General features: G+C 36.7%; 2 protein-coding genes across 6 annotated transcripts; one reads left to right on the top strand and one right to left on the bottom strand.

Annotated features, from left to right (window-relative positions):
* Positions 1-10,003: 10,003 nt before the first annotated feature.
* On the bottom strand, positions 10,004-23,600 carry na (sodium leak channel non-selective protein na). 5 transcript variants are annotated; one of them, XR_010824700.1, is made up of 28 exons: positions 23,420-23,600; positions 22,891-23,084; positions 22,546-22,731; positions 22,244-22,467; positions 21,880-22,154; positions 21,547-21,794; positions 21,096-21,485; positions 20,838-21,029; positions 20,646-20,783; positions 20,351-20,557; positions 20,081-20,277; positions 19,870-19,992; positions 19,620-19,793; positions 19,120-19,552; positions 18,683-18,850; positions 18,392-18,600; positions 18,186-18,306; positions 17,993-18,126; positions 17,763-17,928; positions 17,497-17,691; positions 17,210-17,427; positions 16,885-17,108; positions 16,662-16,798; positions 16,430-16,566; positions 16,204-16,360; positions 15,798-16,080; positions 15,275-15,564; positions 10,004-10,128 (listed from the first exon to the last, which is right to left on the bottom strand). XR_010824700.1 is itself a non-coding variant. In XM_066746923.1 (27 exons), the coding sequence occupies exons 2-27, from the start codon at positions 22,993-22,995 to the stop codon at positions 15,386-15,388; spliced, it is 5,220 nt and encodes a 1,739-aa protein (XP_066603020.1). In that variant the 5' UTR covers positions 22,996-23,084; positions 23,420-23,600; the 3' UTR covers positions 15,093-15,385. The 5 variants fall into 5 exon arrangements, 4 of the variants coding, with proteins under 4 accessions (XP_066603020.1, XP_066603021.1, XP_066603022.1 ...); XM_066746923.1 differs by lacking the exon at positions 10,004-10,128 and having other exon boundaries at positions 15,093-15,564; XM_066746924.1 differs by lacking the exon at positions 10,004-10,128 and having other exon boundaries at positions 15,093-15,561.
* Mcm3 (minichromosome maintenance 3) lies at positions 10,088-14,950 on the top strand. Its single transcript, XM_066746927.1, has 10 exons — positions 10,088-10,292; positions 10,374-10,486; positions 10,546-10,754; positions 10,820-11,189; positions 11,278-11,520; positions 11,586-11,949; positions 12,016-12,320; positions 12,392-12,542; positions 12,631-13,064; positions 13,148-14,950. Exons 1-10 carry the CDS (start codon positions 10,221-10,223, stop codon positions 13,344-13,346), a joined length of 2,460 nt encoding a protein of 819 aa, XP_066603024.1. The 5' UTR covers positions 10,088-10,220; the 3' UTR covers positions 13,347-14,950.
* Positions 23,601-23,697: the final 97 nt, after the last annotated feature.

Raw genomic sequence — 23,697 nt, 5'->3', positions numbered from 1 at the left:
TTTAAGATGAGAGAGAGAGGGAAGAGAGAGAATTGCAGCGAGCAGCATTTATTTATATAGCATGCTGTTTTTTACACCTCTCAGAGAGTATGAGCTTTGACTGGTCGAGAAGCCTGGCCATTTTTCCATACACCCTCTCTCTCTCTTGTCAAAGTCCCTTTGCGGTCGAGTAATAAAATCGGACTGCGGGCAGTTTCGTCCAGCCGGGGCAAGCGCCTTATTGCATGTAAAACATTTATGTCCAGTGGATATTGGCAGTTCTCTCGTGGACTGAACTAGTATGCAGCTGTCCATAGTCTCTCTCATCTATTATGAGATTTCGCTGCCGAAAAATTTACCCTCCTCTTTATGCAGATCTCCCTATAGACACTCTCCGCAACTGCAAAGCTGCGAATCGACCATTCACGCATAACCGAATTTTCATTAAAGCTACATCCCAATTGGACCTTAAGTGCCAACATAACCAATTTCACATAATAACACGTTTTATCTTTACACGTTTCAGAGTCGTAAACGTGGACCGAGTGGGGGAGCCAGAATTCTGCAAGAGGAAGCAATCATCCTGTCACTGATCACTCCAAGGAATCCCTTTCAAAACAATATAGATATTGATAATCTATATTCAAACCTATTATAGAATAATATCAGTCTTCTTCGTGGGCTATGATAAGAATTGTAGATTTAATTATTATATACTTAATTATTAAGCTGTAAATGAATGATTTTAAGGAAATAAATTTTGTGAAAAATTAGACACTGCGATATAGTAAAGTAAACGTATACAGCAGCAATTTCTTTTATATACATACATATATTAGTATAAATATAGCTACGCACTGATAAATTAGAGATTTATTTTATTCTTTTAATTCGACGGAAGATGGATGATTTTCAGTCGAGTAAAAGTGCTATAGGTAAGAAGATAAAAAAGTGAAAGGAGTGTAGGAACATTAACGGAGGTGATGGTGGTGGTAGAGTATTCTACATCTTTAAGAGTTTATAGAGATCCAGGGTAGACCCTTCGGAAATGCGTCAGCCCTCATACAGTTATATGATTGGACGGGCGAGGGTTGATCGCGCTGGATGCGATAGGATTTACGGTCGTACACATATTTTAGGTCCCGATCCAAGGAGTTCAGTCATCGGCGAGCCTGCATCACCAACGACCGTCTTCCTATCTTTTTGCCTTTTTCGATAATGTATCATATGAATCGGAAAATGGATTGTAAGTCAATTTTCTCTCTGTCTTCATGGATCCGTTTCTCAACCCGAATTTTACCCCGGAACTTCGCTGAAATTATTTCACGCCTGTATATACCCCAGAAATGCGAAGCATACTATTATTATTATTTTACCCTCTGAAATTTATTAAAGTTAATATACGATTTTCTCATTTTTCGCGTGAAATCGTTTTTAGCTGGTTGCATTTTTGGCCGAAATTTTTCTTTCGTTGACAAAAGCAAAATAACCTTTGACAGGTTGGACTAGAGTCAGGTCAGTTGTGGAGTTTTTAAAGAGAGTCGGTGCGAAGGTGGAAACGCAAAAGGCGCCCTTTTTGCAACAAGGCTAATCCCATGGAGAACCCCACTGAACAAAGATCACGTATGCTATTTGCCTCCAGGCACGATCTTGGCGAAAACGCACGCGTTTTACAATCCACCAGCGTTTCTTTCGCTTAATACACACCATACACCAGTGTATGATTTATCCCTGTATAGTTCTCCTCGACTTTTCCTCATTACGCGCAACGATAAGAGTTTCGCAAAAAATTTCCTCCAACTTTCTCAACCCTTTCCTCTTCAAATTAAAATTCAACGAGATTGTTATTATTGTTTCTATTTTCCATGCAACTTTGCATACAAAATAGATGTTATTACATTTGTGGATTATTCCATCTGTGTGACTTAATCCAACTGGAATTTCCTAAAAACAATAATAATCTTGAAATTAAGATTCAACCAGATAATTATTTTTGCATGAATTTTCTGTGCAACTTTATATACAAAGAAAAATAAATATTATACAATTTATACATTATTCCATATGACGTCAACCAGCTAGAAATGGCTAAAGAGAATAATAATGAAATATTTTATTAACAATCGTTTCTGAAAACACTTGCAAGGATGTTCTGAGAAGGACGAACAATAGAAAAAGATTGGGTGGTAATTGTCGAGGGGAAGAAGCAATATCCGTGATATCATAAGGTTATTCATTAGGATGTTCCGGTTACTACACCACCCATGATCGGGGTGAGCAATTCCCCAATTACTGGGATGTGATTTAGTATTCAACCGTTATAGAGCGGCACGCTCTGATTTATGCTTTTCTGCCGCGATATTAATTTCAATTTAGTTACTTGCGAATAATCTGTTCCAGTTCGGCGAACACACTTTTATCTCTCACTCCTGAAATAAACTCAGGGTTTTTCCGCTAAACCACCCTCCTTGCAAATTCATTAAAATTTTTGAGTTCCTCAAAACTTGATTGAAATTGTTGGAAATTCATTAAAAAAAAAAGAAAATGATAAAAAACGTTAAAATATTGAATAAACAGATTTAACGTATTTGGGATAACAAGGATTATTCGGTATCGTTTTGAAAACGCGCCTGCAGGTTAATGCAAGGGAAGAGAACACACGGAGTAAAGTGGAAAGAAGGCAAAATGCCCGAACATGATCGGAGTTTAAGCCGCTTCTGGACTTGGATTTGAAATCTCATTACAAACGCGAGATTCTATCTCCGTGACCACCCCTTTTCCGTCTTACGTGTATTACTATATCGCGCTACTATATCCCGGCAAGAGCCCTTTACACACAAACACACAAACACACACATGCGTAGTTCTCGACAAGATTTCTAAGGAGCTTCGTTCGATCATTCGGTCGGCTCAATCTTACGAGCATTTGCGTTCATCCGAGCGTGTCACTCATTCCTTACCTCCCATATACCCCAACCACCCCTACCCCCGGAATACCCATCACCCCTACGCGACTCGAAATTAATTTCGATATCCACTGAAAACTCCTTCCTCCTGATTGCGGCGAGGCCCTTGACCATCGAGAACCTATTAAAGAGACGACACACAAACACATACAAATTTTAATCTACAAAACTGCTCTAAATCTTCAATCGAAGAACGAATGTTCATATATAAAAGATTTTTTTTTATTTTTCTCTGTTCATTAAAAGATTGCATTGCGAGGGATTTCAATATCGGTAAGAAGGGACGATTATATGCAATATACAGTTTCAATATAGTGCGTATGAAGAAGAGAATGAAACAAGGACGAGAGACGAAACGGAACCAAAGAATGGTACAACATGTAACAAACACATGCACAAATCTAAATCCGAGAAACTTCTCAAAACCTTCGATCGAAGAACAAAAGTTCTTAGAGTAAATTTTTGTTATTTTGCAGTTTACAACAATCGCTTCTCAAGAGTCTTTTAAAAGTCGGTAAGAATTAAGGACGTTACAGAATACACGATTTGGATAATGAATATAAGAAGAAGGGGGTGGAGCCTGGATGAAGCGAATCGAAACGAAACGAAACGAAAGAAAACGATGGTATGACGCGTATATAAAGAGTGGAACGATGGTTCGTAGGTCTAATTGTCAGTTGGTCGGGATTGCGGGAGGATAAATGAGGAGGATTCGTGAGAATAGGGTGAGGGGGTGGGGGGAGGGGTGGTTGGAGAGTATAAAAGGAGAGGGTGGGTGGCGATTGCGAGATGGGGTATACCGGACGTTTTAGGGTTGGGTGGGCGTTGAAGCTTGGCGAGGGGGATAAAGGGAATAAGGTGAAAGACGAACATGTACCGGGAGAGAAAGAGAGTGTGGCTAGTGATTGGATTACAGTCAGGGTGTCCCCGTGGACTCGCCAAATGACCGGGACAAATTGCCCTTCGCCTTCGGGAATACTTATATACCGAGCGACGATTGAGCTTTGCGTCTTCCTTCTGATCAGATATACGTATAAAATTCCTCCACCCATATACATATACACATGTATGCACTATATATATATATATATATATATATATCCGGTATCTCTCACGAATCTTTAACTTTTCCAATTACCCAATATTAAGAGCCATGTGCGTGTGTGTCAATAGACGACAAGTGGACAAACTTTTGTATCGTATCGCTAATTTCTGTATAACGGTGTATATACAGGAAGCCAGATAAGCACGCTCGCGTTTGGCGGAAAACGAGGTTCGATCCGTCGATCGAGAAGAGAAATGATTTGTTGGACGAAAAGTTGCATTCATCGAAATATAGTTAAGCTACCAGCAGCGATTACTTTCGCCATTAAAGGGAATCACGATAGATTATTACGGTTGAATCCGAACGCGTTATCTCCGCGCTCAATTAGATCCATAAAGCACCGCACACGGACCATTGGCTTTCTTTACACTCCTGTAACACCAACCTAACCTACCACTACTGAACAACTCCTTTCTTTGTCCTTTCAACGAGAGAAAAAAAACATATATCAATCCTGCGTGTGATATTATTTATATATATATGTATATATTACATAATATATTGATCATTGTGATAAAATAATTTTAAACGTTCTTTTTTTTTTATAGTTTCGTTGAAGGGAAAAGTGGGCTTGCGTTGAAAATTGGATGGCACTGGTGTTGTTGAAAGGACGAGGCTCTCCGCAGGATATTTAAGGACGAGAGTCTGACTTGCCGTAAACAGACGGAGCTCCGTTGCGTGGTTGGGGTAATAAAAATAGAGTGTCCGTATATACGTCGCTGTGGAACTATCGAATCGCGAGTTACGATTAAAAGACTAAACTTAAAACCCGCCCGAACCATGTTTCGGATTTCCGGTTTCCTCTTAGGATGGATTTAGTCCTGATCTCCCTTAAATTCGCCCCAGCTCCAACCATATCCACTTTCAGCGCTGATTAATCGACCACGAGATCCCGAAGACTTTGGTCAGTTTTCATAACTGAATATATTTGATTTTACATTGTATTTCGCGCCTCGATGGATCTCCGGATTTAATTATGTAATAATACAAAATTAAGAAAGAGATTGGAAAAAGATTGGAAAAATTTTGGCTGATTTCCTGTGGAATATTGAAGGCAGCTGATGAAAGGAATATTCGTGACTTATGCAATAGTGTTTTCTATAAAGCAGCGGAGATGATTGGGTGAAATTTTCCGGTGAATCGAGACGCGGCATTGTCCATAAAATAAAAGAGAGGAGGAGGAATGTCTTTTGGAAAGTGAGTTGGATTTTGAAGTATGTTTGAACTGTCCCGAATGGGAGAGACCGTCGGAGGAGAGCGATATGCGACATTCGTGCGCCGCCGAGAGAAGAGAACCCTTCGATTAGGTATACCTAGACGATAAAACCTCCTTTGCGTGGATTAGCTCGCTCAATCAGGAAATATACTCCGAGGCCCCCATAAAGTCTTCTCCCTGCGTGCAAACCCCTATATGTTTCTCCTATGTACTATTAACCTCTATGTGCTACTTTCTTTCTTCGATCCACATACCGATGATGTATAACGGTTGAACAACTTTTTCTTTTCTTATTATTTATTTAATTTTTTTTTAAACATTACTCGTCTGTGACTTTTCTTAGAAATTATTAACGTGCAATCCTTTGGTCTCATTATTCTTTCGGAAATCTCGATAATCGGAATAAGGGTCACTTAAATCATCAAGTTATATCTAATTTGTTGTACTACACTATTATATGTATATGTATATATGTATATATATATAGAAGTAGTGTGGCCAATTAACTCGCTGTATCTTTTCCCCGTGGAAAATTTACTGGCGTTTAACTCCCGGAAAGTTCTTTGATAAATAAGCTATATATACAAGGGATGGAATTCCAGCAGGGAGGGGCAGCCTTGTTCGAGATGGTTCGTTGTCCCAACAGAAGCAATCTGATTGCCCGTTACCGAATTCAACTTGGTCGACGCCAAGCTAAGTTTTCAAATTCAATAACGAGACGGCAGCGAATAGATATCAACGGGAGAATCGCCTCGTTATCCCATTCTCTGGATAAAAAAAAGGAAACTTTTGCAAAAGTTTCGATTTTCACCAAAAAATCTTTGAGTCTATTCGATCAGACGACACGTGGAAAAGAGAGATTTGCAAAGGGTTTAATTTTAATCTTTAAATTTTTGTACATTGATGTTGTACGTGTGTTTGCTGATTTTTTTATAACTGCATACATTACACTGGATAAAAGGTAAAAAATAATTTTTTAGAGTAAAGTGACCGAAAACAGAAGTTTTTATTTTCATAAAAAATTGCTTCGTTCCAATTGACGAGACTATACGTGAATACAAAAAATATTATAAAACAACGATTTTACTCTATAGTTGTAATAATAATTTTTCTTCACAGAAATTGTTGATTTTTATGATAATTGCGTTAGGTTGCTTTTGGGGTGAAAGTTGATTTGGGAGAGTAAAGCAGCTCAATGCGAAAAATGGTAATTAATAGAATGAAATTACCGATACGGACTACTTTGGCTTGATGTCTGCTGGTCGAAGGACAAACAACGCCATTTCGGGGGAAGCTGGTGTTTTGATTCTGGCTTTTATAGAGAAGACATATATCACGAATACACCCCATTGCTATAGAGATGGCAGTCGTTAGGGTGGCGATGCTCCGAGGGCCGCTTGCTTGCCACTCTGAGATTTATTGCATCCAACGACATGTACGATTATTTACATCTTTCCGCGTTCCACCAAATTATTTCGCATTATCCTTCCTACTGGACTCCACTGTCTTAATCCATCGATCGCTCGGAAGATGATCCAAAAATCCTCACGCAGAGTGTGCTTATAAGCGTGGCTCGTATTTTCTAGCACGAATTATCGTTCATTTTTCGAAAACTGACAATACTATAAGGTAAGGAGATTTATTATTAGTGTTTCTTTTCTTCTTTTGGTAGAGTTACGAGAGAGAGAGAGAGAGAGAGAGAGAGAGACTTTGTCGGTGGAAAAATCTGAACATTTATGAGACGAATGCGCGCGTGGCTAGCATAGAATCGAATGGGTGGAATATTCAGTAGCTAGTTCATGAGAAATTAGGCGTGAAATACGACGTGTGCTTCGAATATATCTACCTTTGACAGAAATCAGCATTCTTCCCAGGCGTTGGCTTCAATAACCCGTCAAAATAAGACCTTATATCTATCCTCCCGCGTACAATCTCAATATTCTCAACTTTTTATTCTCCTTTCGTCTTTCACTGAATATTCTCACACAAGTTCCTTCCTCTCTCTCTCTCTCTCTTATATACCCGTAGTTCTTACAAAGCCAAATCGTGCCGAGCTAGCGTTTCTAATCGGACAGTTTATCGGGGTAATCGCGCGCTCGCGGTGCTTTAGTTTTAATTAACGATTAAGCTTAACGATTGCGTGGCGAGAAAATACTCCAGTGGGGAGGTTTATGATAATTTTCGAAGGTGCAACGTGCTATATCTAACCAGGAGATGATTTTCTGCTGGCGAGAAGATTAGAGGGTAGTGTGGACGTTGGTCACTTGACTGGTTGCTAGGACCAGTGGTAATATCGTAAATAATAACCCTCTCCCACCCCCAAAGCATCCGTGTTAAACGCGGGAATTCGTTTAAAGGCTGCCGAGCGAGAGTCGAGACCACTCTGACCACTTTGCATCGTTCGCGTCTCACCCCCTTCGGCCCCTTCTCGACCCCTTCACCCTACCCTTCCTCTCCCTAACCCTATATAACGCACGCATTACACTTTACAAGCGTTGTTACCGCTGTTTACTGTTGAATATTCATCCTTGGCTGGCCAGTGCGGTTAGCGCCTAATACCAACTGCCCATATGTAAATCCACCTCCGAACATATGTTTCTCCCTTTCCCCCTTTTTTCATCCTTCTACTCGTAACTAGCTTTTACTGCTTATATTTTTTATTCTATTTTCAACTTTTAATATAGGTTACCCTTTCACACAATATTTCTATTTTTTCTATTCATTTATTTAATGCATTAGAATCTGTATTTAAATATTTTGTTGATCGAAGGAATTTGACTGCTTTTAATACCTCTTTCCTCTTTATTATTTTTAACTTTTATAGGTTTTTTTATTCTTCTTTTTAAAGCATTAGAGAGCCTAGATTTATACAGTTGATCTAAGGAACTTAACTATTTTTAATTCTACTCTTTCCCCATTATACTACCTTTAACCAGCTTTAACTACTTACATAGAATTCACTTGTTTTTAATTCCATTTTCACATCGTAATAGATACTGGTCGTTAAATTTTACGCTTCTACTATTAATTTTTAACTGCTTGTTTTCTCTCTCTCTCTCTCTCTCTCTCTTTCACTATTTACAGCTCCATAAATTCATCAGTTTTACGAAACATCACTGTCCTGCAGCGAGATGATGCGTATCCTAGAATAGTTGATGATAAAGTTTGCATTATTAGGAACGAGTTCTGCAGATAAGCTAATGAGGCGTATTTTTGTTAAAGCTGAGGGTATTTAAGCGCTATCTCTCCGCTTAAAGTTATTAATGATTGGCGCTGAGTCAGGTATCACTACTCATCGTGAGAGGTGACATCTTCAGAATTTAATATCGGAGCGATCAACTTATACGATCGAAAATTGGAACTAGTCCTGTCCCCTCCCTCATATTGCTTCACCCACTGGATATTTCTTATTCCATTGAAATATATTCTATACCAATTTTCTATGTACTCCAACAGAGCAAATATATCCACACATTTCCACTTTTTCCTTTACATTCCTCTATAAACTTTTACCATGGTGCATTATACTAGCCACTAAAGAATAAATGTTCTACTCATACACTCTTTACTATTTTTGTTAATTTGCTGAGGATTTAACACCATTAAAAAATTATAATCGATTGCTAATTTTGCAAACTTATTCATCATTTTTTATAGAAGTTTCCTTTAAATATCATTTTGTTCTTACGAATTTCTCAGAGCGAATATATCGCCTATATATTTTCTGTACTGCTCAATTGGAGATATGTAAATTTGAGTTAAACCTCTGTAACAATCTTATGTTTTCTATTATTGAATAAAATTCGTCCTAAAGTAATTCTCCTAATCTCTGCTTACTTTGGTGATTGTGCTACTTTTTGTTAAAGATGTGCAAATGTAATTGATAAATATATTGAGCGTTTGTTAAAATTAGACCCAAATTACACGCTATCATATTATATAACACTGGTACCACTGTTTTTACAATAAACTGCACGATATTAATTGTTTGTGTAATGTGTAAACTCATTGTCTGCGTTAAGTTAATCATTTTTAATTTAGTAATATCTGAAAATACCGAAATCTCTTATGAGATTAATACAACCAGTGAGCTATATATGTATGTGTATAAATATTTTCCAATAAAAGTTTAATAAAAAATAGGGTACTTATCAGTCGTACTGTATCGTATATATATTTTATACAAAGTAGAATTCATTGTAATGTTTAATCTACAATATTGTTAAATGCTTCCCCTGGATAGAAAATTACCGGATTGACTGAATGGTTGGTAGTTGACTAAAGTCAATTTTGTAGCAGTTAACGAATTGCTAAAAGGGGATAGGAGTTTGCGGTTTCCGCGAGGGGTTGATAGGATAACGTACATAATACATTGTTACCCCATCTACCAGTTTTCACTCTAGCCCTAACTAATATAATAATTTCCCCTATTCGATTAATTCAATACGTATAGCGAGCCGAACAATCTCATCGTCAAAGTTATCCTGTCATTTGCATATTTATACTGATGCAAAGAGACATAAACGATATATTCTTTTTAACTTCATATTTTCTATATTTTATTTTTTGTATACGTATAGTATCATTGGAATACGATCCAATAGGTATTTACAATAATTAATTATATATATATATACGATTATACAGTTGTGTTAAGAGCAGTGTAAGATATAAAATTTAGTTATGCGTTATTTTAATAAAATCTATATAATAGCAAAGAGAAGATAGCATACTTACCGGCAGAAAAATGGATTACGTGCGTTGATAATTTACCGACAATTTTATAGTACTTCCTTCTTCCCGCCAAATTCGGTCAGTTAATGGAGCCGAACATACTTTCGACGCTGATCAAACGATCCCTCCTGAAATGAAGAAATAATTCATTCATACTCGTGTTTATAATTGTGAAATATTTGTTTATTGCGTCATTATTTAAGATATTGACAGAAACAACATGGATAGAATTGATACAGATCATGCGCTAGAAGAAATTGAGCGCGAATATGTCGATTTTTTGGACGATGCTGTGGGTTTATTTAATTTTAAGTAAGACTTCTATTACCTATCGTATATGGTATTTGATTGATTTTCAATTTCTTTTCTGCAGGAGGATAAAGGAATATATGCTGGACTAGTAAAGGATATGGTAGAAGACAAAAAATATAGATTATATGTGAATATTAATGATTTAAGGAAAAAGAATCCAAAACGAGCGGCCAGGTAAGTATTTCAAAATTCGAAAATTTTTTCATTTTTTTAAAATTACTTTTGTGTTGCAGTTTATTAAACAACTGTTTCGAAGAGCAATTAGCATTTCAAAGGGCATTAAAACGTTACGCTGGCAACTTGGATACAGAATTTGCTAAATCTAATACTGAATTTTTTGTTGGTTTCGAAGGAAGCTTTGGTAGCAAACATGTTACTCCAAGAACACTTACTTCAAGATATTTGGGTAATTTAGTGTGTGTTGAGGGTATTGTTACAAAATGTAAGTATTTAGATTTTGATGTTAAATTTTGTGTGCATTATACGAAATTTTGTATACAATTTAAGGTTCTTTGGTGAGACCAAAAGTGGTTAGAAGCGTTCACTACTGCAGCGTTACAAACACTGTTATGGAAAGGGCTTATACAGATTTGACCTCGATGGAAGCATTTCCTCAGTCTGCGATATATCCAACAACTGATGAAGATGGTAATCCATTGGAGACTGAATTTGGTCTGTCCATTTACAAAGATCATCAAACTGTTAGTATTCAAGAAATGCCTGAAAAAGCACCAACTGGTCAATTGCCTCGTAGTGTTGATATTATTTGCGATGATGATTTAGTAGATTTATGCAAACCAGGCGACAGAGTGCAAATAGTTGGAAGTTATCGCTGTCTTCCTTCAAAGCAAAATGGATATACTGGTGGTACTTTTAGGTAATTATTCTTTTAGTTTGTTCACATGTTAATTACACATTCTTGCCCAGTTTTGGAGTACTTACAATTGTTAATCATTTTCTTGCAGAACTGTTTTAATAGCAAATAATATTATGCAGCTCAGTAAGGACGCTAATCTTAATGTTTCACGCGATGATTTGGATATGTGTAAGAAGCTTTGTAAAAATAATCCGTGTAAAAATATTTTTGAATTGCTGAGTAAATCATTGGCCCCATCTATCCATGGTCATGATTACATCAAAAAAGCAATTTTATGTCTTTTATTGGGTGGAATGGAGAAAATATTGCCAAATGGAACTAGGCTTAGAGGGTAAATATCTAATTTACAGTTATATCCAGAAGAAGTATTATAGTTTTTTAACATTTTTCTTGCAGAGATATTAACATTTTGCTTATTGGGGATCCGTCTGTTGCTAAATCACAGCTTTTACGTTATGTTCTTTGCACTGCTCCACGTGCTATTACAACTACAGGTAGGGGATCGTCAGGTGTAGGTTTAACAGCGGCTGTTACGGTAGATCAAGAGACCAATGAACGTAGATTAGAAGCTGGTGCTATGGTCCTAGCAGATCGTGGAGTAATTTGCATAGACGAGTTCGATAAGATGTCAGATATCGACAGAACAGCTATACACGAAGTTATGGAGCAAGGAAAAGTAACCATTGCAAAAGCTGGAATACATGCTAGCTTAAATGCACGCTGTTCAGTACTGGCTGCAGCTAATCCGGTTTATGGAAGGGTAAGAGCCCATGTTAGACAACTAATATCAATATAAATTTATTCAAATTCTTTTTTTTTTTTTTAGTATGATCAATACAAATCACCGATGGAAAATATTGGTCTACAAGATTCGCTGCTGTCCCGTTTTGATTTATTATTCGTCATGCTAGACATAGTTGATTCGGATCAAGATATGACGATAGCAGATCATGTGGTGAGAATGCATCGATACAGAAATCCAACTGAGCAAGATGGAGAAGCAATGCCATTAGGAAGCAAATTAGATGTATTGAGCACGAAGAATCCTGATGACGTTATAACCGATGAAACGGAAAATACGGTATATCAAAAGCACGACGCTCTTTTACATGGAAAATCGGTAGCAAAGAGGTATATCAAGCAATTGATCTGAATTTGCATTTTGTTAATTACATCACACTGATTTTCTTGTTCTTCACCAGAGATCAAATTTTAAGCGTTAGCTTTATGCGTAAGTATATCCACATAGCCCGCTGCATGAAACCCAAATTAACGAAAGAGGCTAGTGAAGTTATTGCTGAGGAATATTCAAAGTTACGATCGGATGACGTTGCCGAAGCGGATGTCGCTAGGGTAGAGTATTTTAAAATACGCGCGTTCTGCTAGGAAAAGAATTAAAACGAAAAATTAATAAGCCAATTAATACTTTTTTCAAATATAGACACAACCGGTAACTGCTCGTACTTTGGAGACATTAATTCGATTATCAACTGCCCATGCTAAAGCGAGATTATCAAAAAATATTACAGTGGAGGACGCAAATGCAGCAATTGAATTAGTTCAGTTCGCTTACTTTAAACGAGTATTGGAAAAGGAAAAGAAAAGGCGGCGCCATGTTGACAGTGAAACTAGCGAAGACGTCGAAGATGAGGCAGAAGGTAAAACAAGGAAACGCAAGAAGACCAGAGAGCCCGGAGCCGATATTGATCCTTACGAATATGAGAGTGATGATGATTCTCATATTGAGGAAGCAGAAAGAAGGATAACGAGATCGCAAGAATCTACGAGGGCAACTCGTGAAACCCAAGATGTCACCCGACAAACACAGGAGGCCAAAACCACTGAAGAAACCGTTGCTGAAATCACTACAGAAAGGTAACGAATATGAAAATAATGGATGAATTTCTATCATCTCTAGGACAACAAATAAATATGTAATCGTTAATGGATTTTTCTAGATTTACTGCATTTAAGTCGCTGCTGCACAAGTTGTTCCAAGAACAACGAGCACAATCACTGCCCTTGAATAGGGTACGTGAATATGTCAATAGCCAGTCCACAACGCAGTTTACAGAAGGAGAAATCACCACTGCCCTTAATAAGTTGTCTGATGATAATCGAATAATGACTGCAGATGATAATGTTTTCTTAATTTAACTGTCTACATTCCACTCTTCGCTCAATGCTTCATTTTTCGTTTTGTCTCAAATTTCTTTTTATGTAACTAGATTTACTTATAATTTAATGATCGTTATGATATCTCCTTATATTACAATAAGTTTCAATGTCAAATAAATTTGGTCTTTTTTGTATTTTACAATTAAAATCGTTAAGGAACAAATTTTACAATTGCGGTTTATTTGAATTCAACAACATTTATTAAGCTCTATTGGTTACAATGCAACACATTGGCACATAAACTAACAACAATGATCAACATTTATTACAGTAATGTAAACATAAAATAGTTTACATTGCTAAGTTTCTTTCGTGTAAATATATACTTATAAAATCAACTCATATCGTATATGAATATAAATAGCTGTGCTATGTAAATTTATTCACCTATCTCTTTTATTAGTAATAGTTCGATGGGGCTAACAATCGCACATTTCATTCCGTTTTCTTTTTTATATAAAAATCTACTATTCACGTTAATTTTATTGTTAAATAATTTTTTTTTGATGATGTTTCTGGTTATGATAAAAGAGCGACAAATGCTACTGTATCATATCGTTCATTTGAGAATATATAGATATTATATAGAATGTTTTGAAAATGAAGAGATTGCTTATTGGCGATTTACGAACAGAAAGACGGTGGGTCGAGATTTACACACATGTGTACATATTTATGTAATTGGATAAATCTAGTAATATACAATTTCTCAAAATACGATTTTCTCTAAAAATATCGTCAAATCGATACAAGCGTCTCGTTCAATTTAATTCTTCCGTTGAATTCTGTTTGATCGGATTACAAAAGATGAGAAAATGCTTCAATTTCTGTTCATCCTTTTTCATTAATAGCTTTGAGTGGACTTTAAGCTATAGCGTATTTCATGAATTAAACGAGCCTTTTATAAAACCGGTGACTGCTTTCTTCATAAATAGGTCTACAAATCTACACTTCGGCATCAACATATAGCATAAAATATGTATGACACGATTAACAATTTACTTGTAATATTTCTAAGAGGAGTTCGGGAACACTTACCGAGTGGCAAGCACTTCTCTAAACCTGAGTCTTCGCTTAAGAAACACTAGTGCATCTTAAATGATAATAAAGAAAATTTAACACGAGGGAAAATATGTAATAATTCTAACTTACACACCTTACACGCTTCAATCCATTCAGGAGGACTCTTCTATGACTTACTTTTTTATACAGAAAAGACTTGTTTATGTTAAACTCTACAGTTCCAAAATCAACCCGTAATTATAATTACATTATCACATAATCACGCAATTAGGCTATACTTACATTTTTATGCAATAATCATGTGATAAAATAATATAGTTGATTCACATAGGTGTAAAATTAGATTGACAAAATTCTTTGTGAGAAAAATTTTGCAGCAGAGTAAAGGGTTATGAATATAAATAAAATATTTAATAACAGTGGTGTTTTTGGCCAAGTATGCTTCTCCATTGATTAATTGCATTTCTTAGTTTAGAATTTAATTCTATCAGCTACGTATGATTCCAGTATTTTACTAACTAATTGGCATTCCCTCGTGCTCTTAAAATAAATTATTCATTCACATATTCCATCATACAATATGTATACTATGCAATTAATAATTATCTTGTTATTTTTCATCCACAATTTACGTGCTAAATTGAAAAGTACAAAACAATTCGTAGTTGCTCTAATGCAACACAATGAAGCAAACAAAGAAAATATTATTGACCTCTATTTCATTCAATTCTTAAATTGTAATTGTTTTAACATTTATAATTAAATGGCTCTGCGATAAATTGAATTATTTGTGCGTTTTGACATGATGCGATACAAATCAATGAAAGTAATTAACGCGTGATGGAAGAAATGTGTGAACTGAACTCTTGAAAAATGATTCTTACATATACAGCATATTCTTTTTCTTCTATTTGTCCAAACTGTTGAAAAAGGTTTTATTATTTTTCACGATTTTTTAAGTTTATGATGACCTAATCTTATATGATTAAAGGAACTTAGAGGTCCTCTTCGCTAGATTCGCTACTGCGGTCTAATTGGTCTTTCCACCATTCTCGAACCTCCAGCATGATACTGGGCACTTTAGGTGGTGTGGTTTTGGCATTAAACGTTTCCCTCGTCGGTTTAACCTGTTCTATTAGCCCCATTAGGTGCGGCAAATTGTTTTTAACAGCTGCTGAAACAATCCATCAAATTTGTTTTACTATACGTATATGTAATATTTTATTTTTCAATATTTAACATTTCTTGGATACCTTTTCTACTTTCTACAATTATACAACATGATATAGTATATTTGGTCATTTTTTTAAGCTTTATTATACACGATAAAATGTTTCAAAGGTTTGTTTAATACTATAATAAAGTTATCCAACTGATGTTTATTTATTGATAAAGAGTAAAACTTACGTGGAGGTCTGTTGTTTCGCTTTTTGGAAGCTGCGATTTTCTCTTTTTCCGTTCTGACGGATGCCGGATCTGACAGAGTTGGCGCTAAAAATTTCCTTCCTGAGGCACTACCGGTACTATCCGATCTGGGAAGAGCCACTGGTTTTTTTACCACTTTTTGCTCAGGCTCCTCGTCTCTATCAGCATTGGCCTCTTTGCTCTTCTCCTCCTGGTCTTGCTGAAGAGCCGCAGCGTCATTTGTCGCACGTAATCCAGCAATCAAACTGTTCTGATTGGCTTGTATCTGAAATTTGTTCAATTTTTTTAGATTCTTACCTCGATCTATGCAACAATTGCTACGAAATCAAAAGTAATTGATCCAGTATACAAAATCAAATTAAGAGCTAGACTATTTTATATGTTTTACCCCTGCTGCTCGTTTCCTCTTTAGGCAAGCCTCTAGCCAAGTTCTAATGGTTTGCTTTGCCACTTCTTCCTCAATGATATATTCAAATTCTTCTCGAGCGAGCAATTCTTCCAATTGCAGAGCCTTCCTTATGTCCACTGATCGATAGGAAAGCATGCTAAAACAATGTTTCGTTTTATAAAATAATTCATCTTTTAATTTGATTTTGATAAAACTTGCAACTTACTTAATGACATCATGAAAAGTCACATCTTCTCCATTGTGCAATCGCTCCAATTCGTAGCACATGTATTTAAAGAGGAGTCTATCCTTCTGAGGATCGGTTTCAAGTCGTCCCTTCAGCAGGCGTAATATATATTTTACCTAAAAGGTACTACTGTGTCATTATTCAGTCATCGACTCGTGTCTCTATAAAACAAACATCCCTGTCGGCGCACGAATTTAATTGCTATAATTACCCTTTTAACTGGTATCACCCCCTTCTGATGATTATCAACCACATTCCAGGTATTCTGAAAATTTCTGATATCGGCGTACGACAATAAGGCGTCTTCCTCGTTTGAGTAAAACAATGAAAAGTTCTCCATTATAATAGCTGAAATGCGAAAATGATTTTGATAATAGTCCAAGAATGAGTAGAGGAAAGGTAGCTCTGAGTAATTTGATTTTCACGATACTAACCCACTAAAAGATTGAGTACGATGTAAGTTATGATAACGTAAAATGTACAAAAGTAAATGAGGGAAGCGTGAAAATTTCCACAATCGGTTTCCCAGTAATTATCTGCTGGAGTGCAATTTGGTGGTTGCACCATGCAGTCGTGCATTATTTTATTCCAGTCCTCTCCGGTGACTATACGAAAAAGCATCGCCACCCCAGTGACGGGAGACTCAAAATTGGCACGTCTATGAATTGATTATATGAAATATATCAAAATATTCATCATGAACTTTAATAATATTGCACGTGCCTGAACTATGAACTTTACGATAGTGAAATTAATTACCTTCCAATACCTTCGCCGTATTTTACTGTACCAAACATGATTGTTCCAGCCAAGGCGTAAAAAAATACCAGAAGAAACATTCCGAATATGATAAAGAAACTCTTGCATACCGAGACTCCCACCGTTAGCATTAACATTTTCAATGTGGTATGCTTCCCGGTGATGGTGAAAAATCGCAAAATAACAACCATAAACCCAATAACGTATGATAAGTCGTTCTAAAATATTAAGAAATCTTCATTACAACAAAATCTGTGCCTCTTTATTTTTACTCATAATTTGCTGACCTGCATGGTACTGTGAATAATAATCCATATTACTCCAACAACTGTGACTAGCAAATCATATCTATTTCTCCTGGATTGCCAGTACCCTCTTGGAGTAAAAGCTATATTCTTCATGACTACTTCACCCAGAAAAATTAACGTTAGTATTTTAGACACCATGGCTAGAGTTTTGGTGTGTTCTTTGCCAATCCTCCACTAAAAAAATATAAACTAATGACTTGGTTTGTTCAATAAATGATCGCTTGAATCATTGAAAGAATGCTCACAGAAACGCATAAAAGGCCGCTATTGATTAAAACCATCCCTGCTATAAATCTTTTGAAATAAATATGTTGAGTGATATCATAGATGAATGCTCGAAATTTCTTCCCATCTGGTCTTGGTGGTAAATGAAGAGGCTGGGCAATTTTTAATCGCTTTTTTAAATCGCACCTGTAGGGCAAATATTTGGTCAGATTAACGATTTTAGATATATCGATTATTAATTGAAACTTACCAACGACGTTGATCAACCGTGAGCAAAGCAGTGCCTTTATTCTCGGAATAATTGGCAATAACAACACCCACGAACAAAGTTAGACCAATCATGCAACCAAGAAATATATAAATGTGGATATAAATAGCATGAACCTGAAATAAAAATGAACAAATGAGGCATTTGATTTATTGGAGCTTATAAGAACACTTACAGGTCCCAAGGCCTTGATGAGAACGTCACGAACGTCGAGCCAACCTTTGAAGGACAACACTTCAAAAAGTGCCATCATTGCATCTCCGATATTATCAAAATTGAATCGTCTTGGATTTGCCCTAGAAAAAGATATTCGTCATAATTAATGGTAAAAATACTTAACAGGTTTTTATATAACAAGTATTTTTTCTTCTAAATACATACCAAACTCGTGGTACCAGTATGGATGGATAACTTTCGTTCGACCCTGGACGAAGCTTCATTTTCGTCACGAAGACTCTTCTCATGAAGACTCCGACACAATCTTCGCGTTTTAAAATTGTAGGATCGTTACAACGAGCCAGTCTACCACCATACAATTGCACTCCGTAACTTGCAAAAACAAACATCAGCAAAATCAGCAAAGTAGATACCTGGAAGGTAGTGTAATAATATCAAAATAGAAATTTTAATAGAGAAATCGTGAAAAGAAAAGATTGATAATTATGCAGTTACCAGTAAAATTTCTTTGAATCCTCTGCACAATTCGTAAACGACTTTTCTCATATGTGGAACAAGGGTGAAAATTCGTAAGGGTCTGACACAGCGTAATATCATCAAAAGTTGAGCGCTGGAATTCGGTGGAACGCTTTTCGGCATCCAGCAGAGAAAAACCAAACTGACCTATCGTTTAACATTGAATATTATTTCACAGAAAGAAATATGTTGATATAAATATTATTATAAACTGATCCTACAATTTTAAGGAAAATCGTTATTCCTGAAGACAAAATTACAACTATTAAAATCCTACGAAAATTAGCTTTATTAACACTCTTATTAATAGAGTTTATGTACCAAATTTAATAATATCTAAAGATATTGATAAGACAGTGCTCAGGAACAACTTGCCTTAAATCAATTCGTCATTTATAGTTAATATTCAAGCTTACGATATATATAAAGACGTCCAAAACGGAAGCGAGGTCCTTGATGTAGGCCTTGGGTGTGAAGAACAAGCCATCAGCCAATATCTTCAATGCTAATTCTAGGCTCATGAAAATAACAAAACCATATTCGGCTATTTGCAATGCTGGAACTTCCATGACACGATATTTCGGTGTCTCGAACATCATTGAAATACAAGACATCGTTGTGGCACAAATCATCACCCAATCGAGGTAAGTGACGAGACCCAAAAAATTGTGTAGACTCTTATATTGAACCTTTCTTTCTTTTCCAGTCAGTGGGTCCTTTAACCTCGCGTCGTACCTCGCGTATACGAGTAATTGACAAATCTTTCTGAACTTGCTCTCACGAGGCACTGCGAATAACGGTGTGTCGAAGAAGGGGTGGTTCTCCCGTAAGTCATCCTCGCGTTGATTTCTAGAAAGTATACAGAGTTACAAAAAAAGCATAAGAGATTGATCACCATTCTGTTAGTTTCCAATACCTTCGCATCTCAGCCTGTTGTCTCTTGGCTTGTAACAATTTGATATCCAGATCGTGTGGCCTGCTTCGCGAGGAGCTCACTCGATTAATGCCTCCTATGTCTCCATTCTCCATCAAGTGCTCGTACGTTTGCTTCAACTTTATCGAGCCACTGCGAACGCTTCTTCGAATTGACCTGCATTCATTGTACATGAATGAAAATAAAAAAAGCTTTCACTATTATAATTGTTACTGTTTTCATTGGCACGCACTTTTTCTGATCGATTCGGAGCTGCTTCGCGCTGCTCACTGTGCCTTGCGGCTTCAATAGGCCCTTTCCTGGAACCGGAATCATAGCAGAGTCTCCTAACAAGAGTCTCTGGTTGTTCGAATCGCTATAAAAATAAAACGGATCGTCCAATGAAAAATTTCCTAAAGGATTAAAATTAAGAATACGTTTGGCGTTACGGGTGGGTCGCGTACTTAATTATATACGTTACAGCAGCCTTTTTCAAACTCGTAGCAACATTTCTCACTTTCGGAGGATTATTTAAAATCTTAACTGGACGATGTTTTCTGTATATCATTTTCGAGTCGAAAGTCTCATTAATCTTTTTTGTCCCTTCGTTTTCCTCGTCCTCCACTTCCAGAACAAATTGTCGCATAAAGCTTTCTCGAACCTGTTAGAAGTGAAGAAGGCATTACTTCTCAATGTTCATTGACAAGCTTTAATGTTACATCGAATCTTGATACCTTGGGTAAATTAAAGTCCGAAGGTACTTTGTGCAGACAAGTCATTTGAGGACTGTCCGGGAACTTTTCAAAAATCCTTAATCGAAAAGGCAAAGTTTCTTTAATTTCGGCGCTTTGCTCTCTGAATTTCAATTGTTTCAGTTTTTTAATATCCTCATCCAGCTCAAGATTGTCCAAAATTACAGCGACGAAAAGACTCAGCACGATCTGCGATAATATTAGCACGTTTATTTTTATTGCTTTACTAATTTCCATTCCAGTTTTTTAATATCTCAAATATAATTGTTTTATCTACCAAAGTTACGAATAGATGATAGAGAATGAAATAAACTGCAACGAATGGTGCCATTGTCTCGTGTGTCCTCAGCATAGTCTCATCCATAACTTCCACCCACGCTTCCTGCGTGAGGATTTGAAACATGGACATGAAAGCCTGAAAGTCAAACCCATTAACGCTGGCCTTTAATTTGTTTTGTGTGGTATTTACCTCGGGAAACGTTTCGAATTTTGTGAACTCGCAAAGGAAACAGAAGAGTTGCATCGAGATGCTGGAAGAAATTACCAGGAGGCACATTGTGAAAATGATCAGGCTACCTAATTTTTTTCCTGGACCAAAAATTTTGTAAACAAAATCCTCCAGCATTGGCGACGCCTTGATCAGTCTAACTACCCTGAGTACCTTTTGCAGAAATGCAATACGTCAGCGTTATATCTGAAGCAAAGCTTACAGGCAAACGATACTTACTTGGAAATACGTGAAACCAGATAAATAAAAAAACGGAAGAATGTGGAGGGTTGTACCGATGGCAAGGAGCAATTCGAATTTATGAATGGAGTGCTTGTAGTAGCTGCGAAATCCGAGACACCAGATCTTGAAGAACGTCTCCAAGTCGAGGAATATCGTGAATGCGATTTCTGTGTAATAATAACTATTGTAATAAGTGTGCCTCGGCTTTTCGTCGTGTTTGAAGCTCATGGTCGCCGTTGTGATTCCATTTGCTAGAATTGCGCACATTACGACCATTCGAAAGTGTGGCGATCTTAAAATTGCTTGGCAGAGGGGTGATGCCAAGCCGCCATGTTTGTTCTCGTCCAAAGTTATCAGTTTCCACGAATTATCGTCTCCAGCCAAAATCTGATGGGGAATTAATACAGTAAATAATTGAAGAATATTTTTGTTTTTCTGTATATTATACCTGGGAGGCTGAACTATTGGTGATTTGGCCTCGAACTCCCCACATTTGTTGAAATTGCACTCTGATCTCGTTGAAGGTCTCCGTGATGACGGCGATGAAGACGTTCTTCACCAACCATGCGAGAAAGAAGATCATCGTACTGAAGTAAAAAACTGCACGCCAGGCTGGTAAGCTGTCTATCGCTCGATACATGATGAAGACCCAGCCTTCTTGAGACGCAGCTTGGTACACCGTGAATATGCTCGTAGCTGAACAATCAATCAGTGTGGTTCCATACAAATTGTTTAGAACAAGAGAAAGGAATAATAGAGGGTCGATTGAATATTTTCTCACCAAATTCGTCGAAACCATTGAATCCCATAATGTACTTGGAGAGTTCCAGTTTCATGCAAATCATCCCCTCGGGACACTGGTATCCCGATTCAGGATCAGTCGAGCAGAATGTATCAGGTATGGCCAAACTGTTGATAGTTATGTGATTCGGATTCGTCGTGTTCAAAACGCAATGATTCTTCAGTTCACCGAAGAATTGCACTCCGAGCAAACCGTAAAGCGACATGAAGAATAAGAAAAATAATGTGACGTTGTAGATTTGCTGGCTCGAACGTCTAAAAATTAATTTCTCATTTTATTTTTCCTTCAGTTTTATAAGAAGGAATAAGAATTTTTTATTAAAAGTTAAACGTTTAAAGCTCACTTGAAAATTTGATTGATTCTGGCCTTGGGCATAGAGAACTTGAGGAAGACACGAAGGAAACGTATCATGATTAAAGGTCTCGGTGCTCGCATTATAGAAGCAGAACTAAATTTGTTAACAAAGCCTAGCATTTCGAACATCTGCAGTATTACGGAGGTCCAAAGGAAGAAGACCATACTTGCGTCAAACTGGCACCAGTGATCCTTCAAATAAGACTTGTCCGTCTGGAGATAAACAGATTATTATAAATAATTGTTACGTTGCTCTGAAAACTCGTAATAAAATTTACTTTTACAAAATACCTGCATTATTCCACGTATGTGCATCTTGGCAATCATTTCAGCTGTGAAGAGAAACGTCACTACCAAGTCACAGATAAAAGTGACGTATTGAACCGGTGGTAGTTTTTCAAAAGTTTTTGGAGTGTTTAAACAAACCGAGGTCAAAGATAACAAAGCGCAAAGTCTCATTAGCCTTCGTACCCAAAGCTGAAATTATTTAATTCTAATTATACATGTGTGGAGTTGGAGAGCATTGTCTCGTGATAAAAACAAGAGTTCTACGTTTTCAGCATAGATCAATTTTACTACTATACAATGCTATTAGTGAAAAAGTGTGAGAAAGTTTAATATATATGCTACGCATACTTTGTTGACCCATTCGATATCAGCGCTCTCATTGAGGGACTCTTCCGGGCCATAATCAGCCAAGACGGGCTCCCCTTTGAGACTCTGTTTTCGGCCCAACATCATAAACAGATGCTGTATTCGCGATCGTGGGACCTAGACCACCTAAATTATCAAAACTTCTGGAATATCTCCAAAAGTCAGCTCTTCATCCCCTACAAACAAAAATCAAGCTTCATTATTTCGTCCCTTGAATATTGCGACGAAATTTGCTCTGATCCAAAAATAAAGTGAATATGTGTATATACAATATCTTGGTTGATTAATTATAAATTGTCAGTTATTAATCAATTATGTAAGTTGAGGTTTTCGATCGGTGTTAAAATAAAATATTAAAAAATTGGAATATGAGATTATCGAGAACTGTGGAAATAAGAATAGAAGAAAAAGAAGAGTGGAAAGAAAGTATTGCAGTGAAGACTGATTGGGTGTGATGAGAGAATCGAAGATTAAAATATACAAGTGTATCCCAGTGCGAGAAGTGGCTCACCTTTTTTTGTCGGATATCAATGATATCGTGTAATGCCTTAACGGCAATTTCCAATGTTATAGACTACATTTCACATAAAGCAACGATAAAGCTTAACAACTAATAAACATCTTAGCAGTGACAACAACCTGCCGGCTTGACGTTTAACATTTTATCGTCAGACCGACAGGTCAGCTTTTCGACAAAGCTGAGAGGCTGAATTTGCTAAAGATCGGAGCATGAGCAGAGAAAACCGGAGCATGAGCAGAGAAAACCGGAGCATGAGCAGCACCAGCAGC

The sequence above is a fragment of the Prorops nasuta genome, unplaced genomic scaffold, assembly GCF_024137725.1.
Source record: "Prorops nasuta isolate Cenicafe-Biocafe unplaced genomic scaffold, Cenicafe_Pnas_1.2 PNAS00003, whole genome shotgun sequence".
Taxonomy (NCBI): Eukaryota; Metazoa; Arthropoda; class Insecta; order Hymenoptera; family Bethylidae; genus Prorops; species Prorops nasuta.
This window is presented reverse-complemented; position numbering and strand designations above follow the sequence as displayed.